Here is a 19,369-nt window from a genome sequence, read left to right as displayed (position 1 = left end):
TTAGTCTTACCCTCTACTACTACAAGCTGCAGTTGAAGCATTTTCATCTTTCATTTTCCTCTCTGTTATAATGAGGTGACTTTGCATCTAAATACAATGAATGCATTTAATATAATGAAAGACAGCAGTCATCTCAAGGCAATTATGGAGACACAACACCTACTGTAAATATTACTTAGCATGTCTTTTATTTTACTTTGGCTGTATGGCAAAATTATGGAACTTGGATCTCCCCTGACGCTTTGTCTCACAGCTTTTCCAAAATGAATAACAAGAAAGTGCTGCTGTGTTTAATCTCAAAATAATAACAAGGCTAAGGCAAAATTTAGGGGGAAAATGTAACAAAATTAAGTACTTATGCAGGGATTTTTGCAACCTACTCATTGTTCTGCTGGTTTTATCAGTGCTGAATAGAGTTAAATAACTTTTGTAAGAGAACAGATTAAATGAGAGGCTTAAAAAACAACCAACAAAGTAACGCCAATACTCTTGCAAAATTTGTGTACAGTGCCTACTATACTAGTCAGTGAAAGACAAATATTTCAGATATATTTAAGTCTGTTGGTATACAGATAATTCAGACTGACTAGTGCTGTAGTTTGATTTAACATTTGTAACCCACATTTGATAAACACATAGTTTCTAATGTGATTCTGAGTCCAAAAGTAACATTCACATACTGCTTGATTTCAGGTCACTAGGACAAGGAACAGGTTGCTGTCAACTCTGTAGCTAAGCACTGCTAACAAACTTTTTAATGGGTCAAAAAAGTTGCCATGACAAACTAACAAAATTCTGTGGTAACTACAAATTAGCATAATGACAAAATTGATGTTCAGCTGTTAAGGAGATACCAAGCCGTCCACACGCTAATGAATTATTTACCCTTGGGAATACAAAACTGCTACAAGTTTTCTACAATATCTATAGTACAAAATAGTTTGATCCTTCTGAGCAATATCCTCAAGCACCTCCTTTAAATTCCTATCAAAGCCAGCAAACCAGTTTCAAAGGAAGTGCAAAGAAGAAATTCTTAGATAACTATAAATTCCTGCTTCATGAAAGATAACTCCCTTCTGCAGCACTTAAGTAAAAACTTTTGTCCTTGAATTTGTACAGATAAGCTATAATAATCAGCTGAAGGTCACTGAGCTGCAACTGAAGCATATGCCTACCATCAGGTAGAGCTCTGCAGCTGCAGGAGGTGTGGGGTGTTTTAAAAAGGTGAAATTAAATTTAAAATGGAAAAGATAACTTGCAAGGGCGGGTTATAGCCAGCCTCAATGGCAGTCAGCCTCCACAGAAACACCCTACAGGCAGCTACCGAAGGCCAAGAGTAGGGACGGGGGTATTTTTGCAAAATCAGGGTTTTATTCCATAGTAGGAGAACTGCAAAAAAAACCCAACCCTGACAAAACTCTAGACCCTTTCTGTCTCCTGCGCCGCACCCCTATAAGTGCCCAGGTCTGCCCTATGCCGGGCAGCGGGGGCGCAAGCCCCACGGCTCTCATGGGAGACCGCGGGCGCCCTGACGCGGCCCTGCCGGCGGCAGCCCGCCAGGCCCGGCCGCCGGAGCTACCCCCTTCTCCTTGTCCAGGCTGCCTTCCTCTTCTTTCTTTCCCGGGGACGCGGTGCCGGAGCTGCAGCCTCCCACCCGCAGAAACCTCCGCTGTCTCCACGGCAGCCGTACCTTTGCCGCCGCCGCGCCGCTGCCCCCTTTAGCCGGAGAGGCCGCTCTGGGGCCGCCGCTGCCGGCCTGCCCTGGTGCCGCTCATGGCAGCAGCCGCGGTGCCGCCGTTCCCCTGGCAACGGGAAGCGAACAGCGCGGCCTGCGGCCTCCTCAACCCAGGGCTCGCAGTGGGGAGCCTCGTTAGGGATGGAGGAACAGAGCTTAGAGCCCGAAGGTGAACTGTCTTTACAAGAATCAAAATAGAGGCAAGCAGAGCAGATGAGGTTTGGACAGCAGCATGCTCTGACCCCTGCAGGGTTTTCTTCTCTCCTCACAGAACTTGTGAAACCAGCACCTCCCAGAGCCCGGGAAAGCAGCTTGCCTTGATTGCTGCTGAAAACAGGACTGCTTCCTCCTCTATGCTGAGAGGGGATGAGAGGAACTAGCAGTAAAAGAAAATTAAACCTTCATGTGTGTCGGTGCTGTGCATCATTTGCTGGGGATGGTACAATCTTGAACCATTTCTGTACTCACAAGTCAAGAAGTATCCTGCCTTTCCTAGGAACACTGACTTATTCATGCTTTTCAGTGAAGAAAATGGAAAAGCTAGGGATACTACTGTCTGGGGGGACTTTGTCCTCCTCTCTGTGGATGGAAATGATGCCATTTCACTGCTGCTGCCACGGACAGAGAAGACCTCTGCCCAAGCAGAGGGGTTCCAGTGTGGATCATCATTCATTTTAAAATGCTGCATTGCTTAAAGCACAGAGCTAGAGAATGCCATGCCTCACCTGGAATCTGCCATGAAACTCATAAAGGAAAGGTGAAAATGTCTTAACATGCAGAAGCAGTACTAGGAACAGATCAGGGGAAATGGAGACCAGCATGAGGCTAAGGCTGTGCAGTGCAGATGGCAGCAGTGGTAGGAGCCAGTGGTCTCCATCTTGCAGAGAGACTGGAGAAAGACACAACTGCAATAGGAGTGTGAGGTTCTGCAGTTCAAATCTATTAAGTACTCTTGACAGGTTAAATTTGTACTGGCGGTCTTACATAAAATCAGCATAAATCTGGCACAAGTTTTAATTTCCTTTGCAAACTGGGACAAAAATATCATCCTGCGTTTGTCCAGCATCTGACTACAGCCTAATCTGTCCAGCTACCAGAACAGTGTGCAGATGCAGGGTTAAATGCTTGTAAAACTTTATCCTTTCTTCAGCAAATGCTTGAGCGCGCCTCCCCATCACTAGTCCTGCAGTGACACTGCTGGTTGAAGAGCTATACTTCAGCCACTTCTACACCCGTGGTGATGGGGAGAGAGCTTATACAGCTGTTTCTTACAGTAGATTTATAAAGTTATTTGGCCTTAAAAAAAAAAAACAAAAAACAAAAAACCAAACCAAACCAAAACAAAACAAAAACAAACAAACAAACAAAAAAAAACAACAAAAGAATCCACTGAGTCTGATGAACTGAAGTGAGAGTAACAAGAGAGACAAGAAAAAAAAGAGATGAAGAAAAGCAGTATAACATATAGTACTGATATGTCATATACCACTGATGCATGTTATATCATATAACACTGAAAAAGAATGGGGCAGTTTGAGGGGGTGCAATACCCACTATTCAAACCATTTGTCTAAGAAAAAAGTATCTTACTGCAGGATGCTCACACTTAAAATTGCTTTAAGCTTGTTTGCTAAATACTACAGGTAAAGCTCTCTGAAGCTTAAAGCAATTTTGAGTGTGAGCATCCTGTGATAAGATACTTTTTATTTAACAGGGGCAGGAAACAAGAACTTAGAAAGGGTTACTTCGGGATTTTTACTTAAAAATAATTTCAAGGAGTCCTTTTTGTGAATAAGATTTTCATGCTGTGTTACAGAAAATACATGAACAGCTCAGCCTTTCTGAGCAAAGAATGATGTGGACTCTCTTGAATGTATGTACCAAATTAAGTCTCTCTAATTTTTAGAACAGAATAATTAAAAAAAGTTACTACAGCCTTTCCCTTCTGTAACAGAAGTGAGAGGTGAGATCTTTTTATAATTTGAATTGCTTTTGATTTTCAGTAATTAAAAAAAAAAAGGAAAAAACAACCAAAAGCGCTAAGGAAAAATGCATTTTTTGGTTTTGTATTTTTAAACTGATTTCAAAAGAACCAAGTGCAGTCACAGTCTTTAAGCATGCAGGCGTCTCCATCTTCAAGAATTTTTTTCCAAGTCCCTGACAAATCTCAAGCACAGATTAAGTCAGAATGATGCTTAATTTCCTGCAAATATTGTGAAACACAGACAGCCAAGCATAGAATGGACTGGATGGCCGCACACAGAGAGTTGTGGTCAATGGCTCAATGTCCATCTGGAGACTGGTAACAAGTGGTGTCCCTCAGGGATCGGTGTTGGGAGCGGTCTTGTTCAACATCTTTGTTGGTGATTGAGTGTGCCCCCAGCAAGTTTATCAATGACACCAAGCTGTGTGGTTTGGTTGATACCCTGGAGGGAAGGAATGCCATCCAGAGGGACCTTGACACGCTTGTGAGGTGGGCAGATGCCAACCTTATGAAGTTTAACCATGACAAGTGCAAGGTCCTACACCTGGGTCAGAGCAATCCCAGGCACAGCTACAGGTTGGGCAGAGAAGAGATTCAGAGCAGCCCTGCGGAGAAGGACTTGGGGGTGTTGGTCAATAAGAAACTGAACATGAGCCTCCTTCAGTGTGTGCTCGCAGCCCAGAAAGCCAACCATATCCTGGGCTGCACCAAAAGGAGCGTGACCAGCAGGTCAAAGGAGGTGATCCGGCCCCTCTGCTCTCGTGAGACCTCATCTGGAGTATTGTGTGCAGTTCTGGTGTCCTCAACATAAAAAGGACATGGAACTGTTGGAACAAGTCCAGAGGAGGGCCATGAGGATGATCAGGGGACTGGAGCACCTCCTGTATGAAGACAGGCTGAGGAAGTTGGGGCTGTTCAGCCTGGAGAAGAGAAGGCTGCGTGGAGACCTCATAGCAGCCTTCCAGTATCTGAAGGCGGCCTACAAGAATGCTGGAGAGAGACTCTTCACTAGGGACTGTAGTGATAGGACAAGGGGTAACGGGTTAAAACTTAAACAGGGGAAGTTTACATTGGATATAAGGAGGAATTTCTTTACTGTAAGGGTGGTGAGGCACTGGAATGGGTTGCCCAGGGAGGTTGTGAATGCTCCATCCCTGGTGGTGTTCAAGGCCAGGTTGGACAGAGCCTTGGGTGAGATGGTGTGAGGTGTCCCTGCCCATGGCAGGGGGGTTGGAACTAAATGATCTTAAGGTCCTTTCCAACCCTAACTATTCTATGATTCTATGATTCTATGATTCTATGAATGAACACTGATATGCCCTAACTGTATGGAAAGCCTGCAGTACAGTTCTGTCTATTATTACAATCTTTCCTGAAGTTTGTCTGTTGGTTTTGGGCTTTGTTTTGGTTTTTCAAATGCTCCATGAGGAAATGAAACAAACTACCAGGTCTTCAGGTACCCATGGGACAGAACCTAGGGTCAAGAGGAAAGTTTTGCTTCATTAATACTACTGTTCACAGATCTCCTAATTCAAATATGCCATAACAAGTGATTAAAAGACTGAATCAAAATATTTAATATTAGTTTTGAAAACAAATTTTCTTTCTTTACTAGTACTATAAAAAAAAAAGCTTTGCTATTAACCTCAAACCATTGACATCAATACCGTACCATTTCTGTCTTATCATGCACATGAATTCCAAATGGTTTCCTGAATGCATACACACATTTCAGATACTCATTATCTAAAAACAGCTATAGCTGAGGTAGAATAGCACACTAGCAACATTAAAAAAATATTAAATGTATTTATCCAAAAGAGATTTGGGGGAATTTAGTCTACAGGACTTCATTATCTACAAATTTAGCTACAGTAACTAAACCAGCCACATTCCTAAAAATACTTGGCATGACAGTCATGGGCACAACTTGCCAAGGTTCCCATCTGCTTGCCTTCCAATAGGTACCAATTCCAGAAGCACAGTATGTCCCAATACCAAGCTGTGCTCCTCCTCTACCCTGTCAAATCACAAGTATCACATCCTGTAGTAATGTTTTCTTGACAGGTGCCTTATCCTCAGCTTACCTCAGCTTTGATCTACTTCAAAAAATAATGAATAAAAAAGGATGGAACTTAATCCCATTTCTTTTTAGTCAGCTGATGCAGAGGTCTAGCTCATGACCAGTGGCAGATGATTTGATGTAGAGATCCTGAACATATCTTTGAAAATACAACTTCAGCTAACAAAGGGAGATACTGCCTTCCTGGAAGTAATTCCATGACACATTTACAGATTTCTAGGTGGAAAAAATATTAATGCAATTATCAGGAAAAAATAGGCTCGTATGGGAAAGTGGAGAGACAATATCGCTAATTCATATCGTTAAGATGTGTAAGCTGTGTGTAAGTTTCTCCCCCTCTACTCAGCTTTCATGAGACGCACCTACAGTACTGCGTTCAACTCTGAACTCCAACCATAACCCAAGAGAGATGTGGACCTGTTGGAGTGAGTGCAGAGGAGGGCCACGAAGATGATCAGAGGGCTGCAGCACCTCTCCTGTGGAGACAGTTAAGAAAGCTGGGCTTGCTCAGCCTGGAGAACAGAAGGCTCCAGGGAGACCTTAGAGCAACCTTTCAGTACTTGAAGGGGGCCTGCAAGAAATCTGGCGAGGGACTTTTTACAAGGGCATGTAGGGATAGGACAAGGGGGATGGCTTTATACTGAAAGAAGGTAGATTGACATTAAAGAAAAGAATCTTTACTATGAGGATGGTGAGGCACTGGCGCAGGCTGCCCAGAGAAGCTGTGGCTGCCTCATTCCCTAGAAGTGTTAAAGGCCAAGTTGGACAGGGTTTTGAGCAACCTTGTCTAGTGGAAGGTGTTCCTGCCCATGGCAGGGGAGTTGAAACTAAATGATCTTTAAAGTTCCCTTCCAATGCAAACCATTCAGTGATTCTACAAAATTGTGTCTGATACCAGTTACTATTGTAAAGCTGACAGTGGACAAGCTTGAGAAAGATTAGGTGGTCTGATTAAGTCTAGCTGTTCCTTTGCCAGAACAAAACGGGAGTCCTTGTTTTTCCCCAAAATGTTTCCCAAAAATATTTAGTTTAACACTGTCTTCATCCCATATGAATTTGCACAGCTCAAACAAATGGATGGAGACACCTTCCGAAGGAAATAAGCCAGCTGGTTTCACAACCCTGGACTCCCACACTGGAGCAGAGCCTGGTAGTGAAAACAAATTATGCTCATGGGGGAACTAAAAAGACTTGGGAAAGAAGTGAGATTTCAACACAGAAAGTGTTTAAACATGACTTCCCCCCCCCCCCCCCAGCCCAATGTTTCAGGTTTGTGCAAGTGTTCCCAGAACCATCAGGTAAAAAGAAATCACTTCTGGGGAGGTTTTCCTGAAGATCTCCTATGTGGCAGTAAAACAGTTTAGCCTGCCTATAAGCAAATAGTAAATATCTTTGGATGACAAAACAGTAACTAAACATTTTTTATGCTAGCATTACTAGATGCCTTCTTGTCTTGCAAGGGCAGAATAACCATGGACTGAAAACAAAAAGTTAATTCTGAAACACAAGGCAAACAGTAATGATGAAGACACAAAGTCTCATGGTATAACAAACACTGTGCTTGTTTACAATTATTTACACTTCCCAAAGAATATACTCTGAAGTTCTGGAAATGACAGTTGAACTTTTCTACTTGTAAATTCAAGCATTGTATCTAAAATACAACCTATGTTTTAGTGAGGCAGAAACAAGAGGAGTACCAAGATAATGTCGATGTAAGCAAATATGGTTAAAAACTGGTTAAAATTAAAATTGGTTTAAATTAAAATATGGTTAAATTTGGTTAAACATACTTTATGCACAGACTAACATACCTCTCACTACATACGGAGACATTGGAGAGAGGACTCAGAACATTTTGCACAGCTGCTTTCCAGCTCAGAACATCAGCATAAAGTGTACAATGTTAAATGAAAACAAAGACAAATGATTCATTAAATGATACTTGCAGCTGTTGAAAAAAAAAAAAAAAGTATGGTAAAAAAACCTAAAAAGTCTGGACAATTTATATGGAATTATTTTCTTTGAAAATCTAGGAGTTTCTTTTTTGAAAGCTGCTGCTGACATATTAAGTAATTTTGAGTTTAGGGAACTTAAACCAGATATAAAATCTTTGAAAGTCTAAATTCAATTCATGCAGTTATCTTGGAAATTCTCTGTATATGAATGTTAATTCAAATGCTAATCTAAAATTACACGTCCGACAGTTTCACTAGTTTGGTCTGGGATAGAGTTAATTTTCTTCCCAGTAGCTGATATGGGGCTATGTTTTGGATTCACACAGGAAATAGTGTTGATAGCACAGGGATGTTTTAATTACTGCTGAGCAGAGCTCACACACAGCCAAAGCCTTTTGTGCATCTCATACCACTCTAGCAGCAAGCAGGCTGAGGGTGCACAAGAAGTTGGAGGTGACACAGCCAGGACAGCTGACCCCAACTGACCAAACGGGTGTCCAACACCACATGGTGTCATGCTCAGCATTTAAAAGCTGGGAGAAGAAGGAAGAACAGGGAAAGTTCAGTCATGGCATCTGCCTTCCCAAGTAACCACTGCACATGAATGGAGCCCTGCTGTCCTGGAGATGACTGAACACCTAACTGACAATGCAAAATGGTGAATGAATTCCTGGTTTTGCTTTGCTTGTGTGTGCAGCTTTTGCTTTACCTATGAAATCGTCTTTACCTCAACCTGAGTTTTCTCACTTTCGCTCTTCTGATTCTCTTCACCACTCCATTGAATGGGAGTGAGCAAGCAGCTGCGTGGGGCTTGCTGCTGGCTGGGTTAAAACCCTGATACTGATAGTACTCAGGAAATCACCATCCTGCTTCCTCACAAACATCAACGCAACAATCTCCAAGGGGATGGTTTGGTAATACCAAGTGAATACTGCTGCATCTCCTAGGTGATTTAGCATTTTGTAGGATTCTACTTATCGTAACTTCATATTTATTTTCACTGATATGCATTGTGAGTTCCCAGAATTAACAGTTTGAAAGCAACCTGGGCACAGATTAATAACCAGTGAGAAATGAAACCAAGTTTCTCTGCATGTGTAAGGATTGTAACAAGAGGCAAATCTATTCTTCAAGGGTGGCCTCAACAGTGAAACAATGCTTTGTCTTCTTGTTCATTACATACTTCTAAGCCTCTCCAGCAAGTTAAGACAGCACCTTACAAACAATCTGTCCACAGGCAAAGTAGATTTCTTCCCCTAATCATTTTGTCTCCCTGACCAAGGCAGAAAGCTTTCAATTGCACATATTCCACAACTTCCATCCCTCTGTTCTTGACCCAAAGTTGCTGCTTTAAAGTGCATTTGAAACAAGTTAACAGCATTTTCACAGATGGAAAACTGAGGCTCCAGTGCCCCAATTCATCGTGTCATTTATGTATTTGATAGAAGCTCCGAAGATGAGTCCCCCTGAGCTCTCTCCAGTCAGAGAGACCTTCAGCAGTCTGCCTTTCAGCTCTCTTGGCTGGATTTCTAATTTTTGCAGTTCAATCAGGTGCCTAAGGATAAGCATGATTTCATTCTTTAGGAGTACTAACCCAGAGATACAAAGGAGATAAGAACGTGGGTCTCAAAAGTAGAACCCTACCTACAATATAACATTGCCTCCTGAAATTCCAAGCATCTTATATTTTGAATATTTGATCTTGCAAGTTTACTTTCAGATGTAAGAACACAAAGTCATCAGAAGCTCAAGCACATTTACCCACTGTATAGATCTTCACTGTATGAACAGAAGAAGCAGCAGCCAATTCTCTCCACTTCAGATGTGCTTTGCCAGTGATTTCACTGACCAGAAGGGGAACCCAACTTCCATTTTCAACGCCAAATAGGTACAAAACACTGCCCCACCTTCCCATACACACTTCTTCAGCCCTGCCAACGCTTACCCTTGTTTTTGAGTAACCATTAAGTGCAAAAATCTCTAAATCCACTTTCTACCACACAGTCATCCCAATTCCCTTGCCATAGCACCACTTTGAGAACATAATTAAGGCCACTTCTGTGCCTTCCTCCTCACTGTGTAAGACACATGTAAGATGAAAGTTTCTCTGCTCTGCTCTTGCTCTCTATGCCATAGCCCCGTTGGCCACCAGGGGCAAGTTACTTCATTTCAGGAGCTCCAGACAAGAGCATAACCCAGTCAGACTCCATGGGCAATTCTGCCATTTTGTAACAAACCTGTGGCTATCATGGGCATTTCCTCAGTCCCCTATTTCAAACCACAGAAGTACTTTAAGACTTGACAGAACCTATTTTTTTCACTAAGCTACCTCTGTCTTAAAAAAAAAAAAATCTGAGCAATTTGAGACCAGGCTAGAAGAGAAGAAATGGACATCTAACAACTCCAACTAGCAGCAAACATCTCAACAACCCTCTATGGCATATGCTTCTCTAGCATATACTTCTCAGTGCAAATGGGATTGTAGTACCCCCATGAAAATTATGGCATCCTTCTTAAAAACAAAACATTTGACAAATAAAGAGAATTATCACAACAGAAGAACACTGCTGACAGGCCACCTTTAATTCAAATCTTTATTAAACCTAAAATTAATGTAACTGGTTGGGTATGTTGGTTGGTTTGGGGGGTGAGGGATTGTGTGCTTTTCTTGGTAGAAGTTCTTAGATGAACAGTAACTTCCATATGCTTAAAATGAGATGGTCCTTCCTCCCACTCATCTGCCTACCAGATGGGAAAACTCCCCTCCTGGCAACATCCACTTGCATTTTAAAATTAAAATTCAAGCTTCAAATTCTAGATTAATATTTACAAGGTATCATCCAAGGACTCTTCTCTTAACGTACAGCAAATTACACTGAAAACATCAAAAGTTGTTTGTCCGCGGACACAAGAAGCAAGTAAAATTTATGTAATAAAAACTTGACAGAAGTCAACTCAGTTCTCAAACACGATCCTGTAATGGCTTGCAAAGAATTTAGCTGGAATTAATTTGTGCATTCTCCAGAATATTAACTTTCATGCAATGCATGGCATGTTGACCACAAATTATCCTGAAATAAGTGCAAACATGCTAATATGGGATTGCAGAAATGGTTTCTGAAGCAGATTTTTCACTTCTTAGCCATAAACTCATACTCACTGATGAAGAAAAAAGTATTATGGGCAACTAAATGTTCATCTTAAACATCTGCTGACACTGGACACTAGGAAAGCAAAATACATTGAAATGCAGATTGATTTATGTCTAAAAGACAGTTTGTAAATTTCTGCACCACATTAAAGTCTTGTGGAACAAAAACAACAAATCACTTGGGAGCAAAAAATGCTAACAAAAAAGAATCTTTGCTAAACCCAAGCATGGAACAAAGTAGTTAAAACTCAGACTGAATCTCTTTTTCAGAATGTTAGGAACCATTTAACTAGAGAGCAGCATCAATCTGAACTATCCCGTATTTTCCACTTACCATCCATTCATGTTCAGAAGCCTGAATTTCTTCCCCCTGGCCAGGTTTTAGGCCAACCTGAGTATCAGATTTCAGTGTTCTCAAACTACAGAGAGGCGCAGGATGAAACTTGTTCAAGGCTTGATGGAATGGAACAGTATACTCCCATTTTCTATCTCCTGTTAATTTTCTATAGTTCAGATCACCTTTGAAAAAAATCAAGTTTGACTTCTGTAGATCAGCATACAAGTCAGGAGCAACTCCAGCCATACTCGAAAAGTCGTGTGGCAAAGTCCAAAACATGTGATCATGGTAAACCCAAACTCCCTTTTTCAAATTGCCCTCCCAGTTTATCCCACATCTAGACATCCACATATGATTAGCTGACTGCAATTGTTTAACAGTCCAGTTAAAATCATGCTTTGTGGTATCTGAAACATACCATGGAATACTTTTTCCATGAAAATGGACTTCATCAGCTAGCTTTGACGATAACAGGAAGTCAGCCAACACAAAATCACTCACAAGTTCAAATCCGGCATTATCCAGGACTATGTCAACTCTAACATTACTTTTTTCTGTATTTCTTTTTTTGGCATTTACAAATAGTGACCAAATTTTCTCCATATCATTCACCACAATGTAAGGTAACAGGTTTTCCAGGGATTGTAAAGGACTAGATTTCTGAGAGCTGTCTTCACCGGCTGAAAATGAAAGGTCGCACTTATTGCCCCACAGTGACACCTGGAAGGAGGAAAAACCAAAAACATTTGCTAAGTCTCACTGTAGTTACATTCTAAACTACACGTACAGTAAAGATTTTGTTTGTTTGTTTTCATTTTAGGGTCATGAAGGCTGTAACTCTGCATTTTTCTCCAAGCTTTAATAAAATCCAACTTCTGGTACTGAAATCTTATTACAGACAAGATTTTGTGGAATAAACCAAACAACGCACTGTATTTATGCAGGCATCAGAAACATGCATCAGCAAAGACAAATACGGAAAATTTAGATCAACATCAATAGGGAGATCATAAAGCTTAAAACACAAATATTCTCCATACTGTAATTCCAGAAAATATCGGTGAGGATACAGAAAAAGGAGTTGTTTCCTTATTGCATGCTGCCAAGTATTTAAAATACACACTGATGAGGTCTTAATAAAGATTCACCAAATACTTATTGTGCACTGTTGCCAGCTAATGGACTTCCTTGTAATCCTATACTATTTCATATTCTACCCAAAGCATTATTTTCCAAGAATAATACAGTTACAAAGCTTTTACCCCACTTCTGGCCCTGACCGACTTCTAACTTTATCTTCCAAAGAACTTTAAAAATTTTTAGCATCAATAAAATGAACTGGTTTAAAATTTTACAGTTAAATAAGTACCTGGAACTTGATTTAAAGCATTTTAGAGGGAGTGTTAAAGACAATAAGCTGGGTTTTCAAATACACAATGAAGAACAGCAGTATAATGAAAATGTCACATTTAATAAAAGTAATTAAAATTTAAAAAATTCCAGAGTAGCAGCAATACAGTATGGCTGCCAGGATTTCACTACATTTTACACACACGAGCCATATTTTAACTGCCTTATGACGCTCAGATTCTTTACAGCCTCAAGTTTTTGTTTGATACATAGAAGACATACTTTAAATTCTTAGGCTAAACACTACTACTTTACCTGCAATAGCTTAAAAAGTTCCTCCTGAAGTTGCTTTTCATCTAGATCCTTGATGTTTTTAAGAAGTTCCTGAAAGTAAGTGCATAAAGCAATAACAGCCTCTTGGGATTCGAAGAAATTTTGAGCCTTTCCTTCCTTAAAGACATCGAAGTTCTCAATAGGTGGGCTAAAAAAAGAACAAATATATTAACATACTTGCAACGTTTTCCAATAGCACACGAAATATATTTAAAAATGCAAGCCTGAAGCTCAGCTTTTTCAGGCCGTACTATGAGCTCTAGCTAGATTTTCCACATCTTATTTGTCATACTAGATTTTCACGCATCTCAATTACAGCCTGGTATCATGTCTCACTGAAACAGACAGTATATGAGACATCCTTATATTTCTAGCAATATATTCTGAAAGTGAACAAGTGTTCACTCACAACAATTCCGGGAACTGCACATATACAGGGAAAATTCTGAACTCTAGTCTTCAGACACAGTGAATTGCTGGCCCAATTTTAGGGTGTGCTGAAATGTACTTCCCATACCAAGGTCTCTTACAGTGATATGAAGTTACTCTTACAGAAGTTTTTAACTAGGACTAGAAAATTAACATGACAAAGATGACAAAACAATTCAATTCTTGTTTGAAATACACTCATTTATTGAGACGTATTTGCACGTACACCTTTTTACACGACTGAACTTCCTTCCAAGCATATGCTTACGAGAAGCTAAGTAACAGAGATGAAGCAATTTAGAGCTTACTAATGAAAAGTATCTGTCGAGTTCTTCAACTGTAATCCAGAAGATCCATCTCATATTTGAAGCTTTTGGTACAAGAGTTCAAATTATGCAACACACCAGTGGAAACAGGATCCCATAACTGTGTTTGCAACTCTGTAATACTAAGGGCAAATACAGTACATATGGAGCTTTCAATTATTTTTTTTCTTGACAGCCATGGGAACTTAAAACTGCTCATTCCTCCCCCATTACATTGTACTGGCACCTCTCCACAGTACCAGCACAGCAAGTTATTTTTAACCAGGATCAGCTCCCAAATTTCGATGCAACACATGGTCTGCAAACACTGCTGTAATTAAGAAGATGGTGTAGAATGAACAGGGGCTGCTTAAGGTGGGGCTACTGCTATAAGAGACAGTTCTCAAACAGTAATTTCAGATTCTGAGCAGCAAAACAAATGAGAATGCCCAGCAGATGAGTGGCTCTCACATTCTGTGTTTCAGGCTAACATATGTCTTAAGAAACAATTTTAGACTTACAGACCTTTTAGAAATGCTAAATAACTTTCATATGTCAATGCACATTAATCTGCAAGAAGGTCCAGCTATATAGTTAAGCTTAAGAGTTTTCATGTAGACCAAGTCACAGATGCTGAAGCATAAAAAAATCCAACTAATAAGCTTCAAATTCTGCTGCATGGAAGAAGTATTCATTTTATATCTGAGGTGCAAGGGACAAGGAATACTGTAAAAGCTTAAGATTTTATCTTATTTCCAGCTGTCTTCCTTTCTCCTCAAATAAAAATGGGAAAGAATGGTATTTTTTGAAGAGTAATATACCAAGCTAGTAAATACTTACTTCTGTGCTAATGCTGCATGAATTCTTCGATACATGTAACACTCTACAAATAACCAAGGGGACTGAAACCAACTCAGTTCTCCACTCCCATTTGCTAAATTTCGTTGGTAGTCTAGGTACTGGTTCCACAGAGCAGCATCAGGCAGCTCATCTTCTAAAGGGGTCACTGGTTTGTCTGTTTGCAGTTCATTCCGCAGCTTGGAGAGGAAAGATATAGCTCTCTTCTCTGCTTCCACACCCTTCTGAAATAAGTGGAGAACAAAAATTCCTATTCTCAATATTCATTCCTGTAGAGACACAGATCAATTTTTCCTGAAAGATATAAGTGATAAGTTTTAATTGCCAAATACAAACACATTTTGGTGAATGAAGCTCATTTTACACCCAATATCCTAAAATGAATGGCATATGGGACTTCTTTTTAGAGTTAGCTTTTGGCTTATTAGAGGGGAAGAGAGAACTGAAACACTGCCATGTTCAGAAAATGCTACCGCCCATTAACACTGCATCAAGACGGTAACCTGAGAAAGTGAAGGAATGCAGAACAGACACATCAGAAAAAGGTTAGACAGAAAGATGAGTTACAAAATTATAAAAAATAGCATAAGAGACAATAAATAAAAAAAAAAAAAGACAGGTAAGTAACAACTGTAGTAAGAAACCAGTAAAAACAAGGCAGAAAAGGGGTCTCAAGTTAGTGGAGAAAAAAAAAATCTCAGGAAAAAAAAAGACCTTATTCTTACCTCACCATGTTCTTCAAAAAATTCATTTTTATGTCGATGCAGAGTATCAATAACTCTTGTGAGGATCTGGGGCAGTCTGTCTTTAACTGTAAAATATGCAAAGGATCTAAAAAAGAGATGATCAAATATTTTATTATAAAGAAGAAATGATGAAATATCATCCATTCTTTAAAAATAAATGCAAGGTCTTTCTGCTGGGTTCAGCTGGGACAGAGTTAATTTTCTTCACAGTAATTGATATGGGGCTAAGTTTTGTATTCGTGTTGAAAACCGTGACTGATAATACAGGGATGATTTAAGTTATTTCTGAGCAGAGCTCACACAGTCAAGGGATTTTCTGCCTCTCACCACCCCGCCAGTGAGCAGGCTGGGGGTACACAAGAAGACAGCACAGTTGGTCCCAGATGACTCCAGGGATATCCCACACCACACCGCATTATGCTCAGCAGTAAACTAGAGGGGAGGCTGCCCAGGGGACCCACTGCTTGGGGACTGGCTGGGCATCAGTCAGTTGGTGGTGAGCAACTGTTGATTTATTTGCATCACTTGTTTTTCTTAGGTTTTATTTCTGTTATTTTCCTTTTCATTAAAATTTATTAGTATTTTATTTCAATTATGAAACAAACTGTCATTATCTCAACTCACGAGTTTTCTCACTTCTACCCAAACCTCTTCCCCTCATTCCCGCCGCAGGGGGGAAGGAGTGAGCAGCTGCGTGGTGCTTAGTTGCCGGCTGGGGTTAAACCGCGACAGTCTTACAGGAAGCTTATGTGCCTTTAAAGCAGTAGACACCAATAAAAAACAACCAAATTGGTCAGGTTCTTAAGTCTACTTTTGAAGAGATAAACGCAAGCGTTTTCAGCTAAGGAAATGCTAAATGACTAGGCGTGTAAAAGAGTGAAAATTACAGTTAATTCTAGGATAAAATACATTCTCTAATTGTTCTGTTACCCAGATACGAAGTCAAGGAAATTTAAAATTAAAAGCACAGATGCTTGTTCAAAGTTTAAGCGTACCAGCATTACTTGCTCTCCACTGCATACGTGACTTAGCATTCCCCACACATGGCTCACACGTGAGGATCACAGCGAGCAAACCGTGACCAGCCCAACCGACAGCTGTAACCCCGCCCGAAGAATAATTTTTTACTTGAAGATTTCTGCTCCGGGACCCGTAGCCAGGCCGTACTGCCTCGGGCCGGACGGCTACACGCAGCTGAACAGCGTAGCCGAAGAAACCTGACACAAGCGCAACCACCACCGGCGCCCTCCTGGCCGCTAACACGGGGAAGCCGCGGCGCTGAGCGTGACCGGGACCGTTGCCAAGCCGGCGGAGAAGGCGCCTGCCCCTGCACCACGGCGCCACCTACCGCCCGCACAAGTACGCCGAGAAGCAGCACCCACCGGTAGGCTAGAGGCCCCAGCCGACGGGCCCGGGACCCTGCGCCCTGAGGCGGCAGCAGCCGCCCCCCCGGCCAGGGGAGCACCAGCCGCCCCCTCAGCTCCCTCCTGACCCGCCACCCCGCAGGCCATAACGGACCCCTTAAACCTGGCCGAGAGGGAGACCGGTAACACCGTTACCGCCGCCATCTTGCTCCGCCCCCGCTTACTGCCGCACCACCCCCCGGAAGTGGGGCGAGGCAGCCGGACGTTATTGGTAAGCCAGCCGCGCCCGGCGCGCGGCACGGCGACGGACGGGCGGGCGGGGCCTGGCGGCCCGCGCGCCCTGGCGGAGCTCGGCGGGCGGTGGGCGGAGCCGCGGGCTCGCGCGGCGGAGAGCGGCTCGCCCCCTCCCCCAGGTCAGTGCTCGCGCGCGGCGGGAACCGCCTCGCCCCTCCCGCGGCGGCGGCGGCGGGCGGGAGCGCGCCGCGGGGAGGGAGACAGGGGGAGGGGGAAGGGCGGGACGGCGGCGGCGCGGCTGCCTCTGACGGGTGCCCGCCGCCGGTCCCAGCCGCCATGGGGCCCTGGGCAGGGGGAGGGCGCTCTGTGGCCCCTACTGAGACACTAGCCCCCTGCCCCGGCCGGCGACGGCGGCACGGCCGCCCGGGGCTAGGCCTGCCGTAGCCCCTGCGGGAGGATGTGGGCCACTCGGCCCGGCTTCAGCCGCCCTGTCCGCGGCCCCGATCGTGCCGCGAGTGGAGGGCTCTGCTTCCCCTCGCGGGCACGGTCGTGGGCCGACGGAGGGGAGGCAGGTCCAGGGGAGAGAAAGAGCCCTGCCCGTGGTAGGAGTGGTTGGGGGAGATTTCCTGCCCCGTCCCTTCCTCCGCCCCGGGCTGCTGCTGCCAGCGTAGGCAGGCTGCTGAGCCGCTCACTGCCCCCCCACCCCGTAGTTTTGTACTGCGGGGCCGCAGCGATGCACCTCTCAGCGATGGCGCGGCTGCGGCGGCAGCCGAGTGTTGTGGAACTGGGGTCCGGGCCCCATCTTGGGAACGCTCGGCCTGTCTGCGGTACCCCTCTTCGCCCTCTAGGTGCGCCCGTCAGCCGCCCGGGGGCCTGGCTGCCCCTTCGGGCGGGGGCGGTGCCCTCCTCCTTCTTCCTGCGGAGGCGGGGCGTCTCCTCCTCCTCCTGATTGGCTTCCTGACGGCCTGCTTCCCGCCCCGGCAGGCAGCCAATGGGAGCGCGTCTCTCCCCTCCCCCCGCGCATACCGGAGGGGGCGTTGCCGGCGGTGGGGGCAGGGCGGCAGTTGCGGCCGTTGTTCACGGGGGGTTGTGGGGGCTGGGAAGGAGCAGGGTGTGCCGGCAGCGAGGCCCGGGCGTACTGCTGTTGTGGGGCCGCCAGCGCCGCAGTGGGGGAGCTGGACCGGGCCGGTCTGCGCTGGTTTGCGTCTTTCAGTCAGCGGAGCAGGCCCGACTTCTCCATACGTCTTGCGGGCTTCCGGCTGGCGAGGCAACGGGCGTGATTAAAGCGTGTTGTGTGTAGGAGAGACGTTGGAAAATAAAGTGCGGGTTTTCTCCTGCTGCTTGAAGACAGCTGCCTTGCTCTGGTAGCTCTTTGTCCCGGATTGCTTTATCCTGCCCTTCCCGGCTAGGTACCTCAGCTGCTACAAATCTGGTGGTCAGGCTCCCCAGTGGAATTTAGTCCAGATGATCAGTGCTTCCCTGTAACTTACCATAAGCTTGTGCGGTTGAAAAGTCACCCCCTGGGATCGCTGTGATTCAGCCCAAGGTGGTGTTGGCTTGGAAAGCCTGGTATTTGTGAGTCTCCATTAGGTACTCCTGGGGCGTCTTCTCTTGTCCTGCCTCTCCACCATCCTCGGTTGCAGTTGCTGAGTTTTTCAGCTCTCCTGATTATCCAGAGGTAACAGGCCTATAGAAACGACAGCGTGCCTTCTAGACAGAGTCTTCTGGGTCCCCTTTTCAATACGGGACAAGTTTGAAATGAAAATCATGATTAGTTTAGTAAGTATGCAAATAATAGGTTCAGAAATCGGGTAAAAAGCTGTTACTTATTCTGTGGTAACCTAAAGGTGTTTTCTGTGGTCCCCCCCACGGCTTTTTTTTGTTTTTTTCTTTTTAAGAATTGTGCCTCTTTCACCCTAACGTGAGTACTCTCATTAAATTATGTCAGGGTGGGGTTTGGTTTTGTTTTTTTTTCACGTTGTGTGTGTGTGTTGTGCTAGTATCTAGATATCCGTGTCAGGATGGAGGGTATGTTGCAGTCAGCACACAACAATTTGTTCTTAAAAGAAAATGCTTGATTGAACTATTACGGTAAATGTATTGGTGGTATTAAAGATCCTTCTTTACACTGTTTTTGAAAAATAATCCGAAATTGGCATTTTCTTCAAACTATACAACTTAATTTCTTATATAAATTGCTAAAGACAGATTTTGTGTTGCAAGGGAAACGTTCTTGGTTAATAAAAGCAGATGGGGCAGGGACTTGATGCTGCAAATCTTTCAGCAAGTGAGACACACCCGCTGAAGTGAATACTTCTAAAGTTTATTTGATCAGCTCTTGCAACATAGCGTAACTATAATAAGCTTCCTTAGTCTGGAATAACAGAATAAGGACTCTGTCATGTTTCCATCAGCACGGGTAGAGTTGCAAGCAGGCCTTGCAGGCCCTGTGGCACCAGTGAGTACCTGCAGGATCAAACTGTAACCTCTTGCTGTAGTCGA

The 19,369-nt window shown here is 43.6% G+C and overlaps 2 protein-coding genes and 1 long non-coding RNA gene across 3 annotated transcripts in view; 1 reads left to right on the top strand and 2 right to left on the bottom strand.

Moving 5' to 3' along the window:
- The window catches only part of LOC133278595 (uncharacterized), a 398,225-nt gene that overhangs the window by 353,540 nt on the left and 25,316 nt on the right, over positions 1 to 19,369 (bottom strand). The window lies entirely within an intron of this gene.
- Positions 10,341 to 16,930, bottom strand: ARMT1 (acidic residue methyltransferase 1). Its single transcript, XM_061471586.1, has 5 exons — positions 16,788 to 16,930; positions 15,249 to 15,354; positions 14,506 to 14,747; positions 12,914 to 13,079; positions 10,341 to 11,968 (listed from the first exon to the last, which is right to left on the bottom strand). The coding sequence occupies exons 1-5, from the start codon at positions 16,835 to 16,837 to the stop codon at positions 11,201 to 11,203; spliced, it is 1,332 nt and encodes a 443-aa protein (XP_061327570.1). The 5' UTR covers positions 16,838 to 16,930; the 3' UTR covers positions 10,341 to 11,200.
- The window catches only part of RMND1 (required for meiotic nuclear division 1 homolog), a 22,085-nt gene continuing 19,645 nt past the window's right edge, over positions 16,930 to 19,369 (top strand). The window contains exon 1 of the mRNA XM_061471584.1: positions 16,930 to 17,046. The gene's annotated coding sequence lies outside the window, so the exon portion shown is untranslated. The remainder of the gene's footprint in view (positions 17,047 to 19,369) is intronic.

Source organism: Pezoporus flaviventris, unplaced genomic scaffold (assembly GCF_033815535.1).
Source record: "Pezoporus flaviventris isolate CSIRO_AGI_PZ_B2104156 unplaced genomic scaffold, CSIRO_AGI_Pfla_v1 ptg000066l, whole genome shotgun sequence".
NCBI classification, from domain to species: domain Eukaryota; kingdom Metazoa; phylum Chordata; class Aves; order Psittaciformes; family Psittacidae; genus Pezoporus; species Pezoporus flaviventris.
Note: the sequence above shows the minus strand (reverse complement) of the source record. Positions and strands in the feature narration are given on the sequence as shown.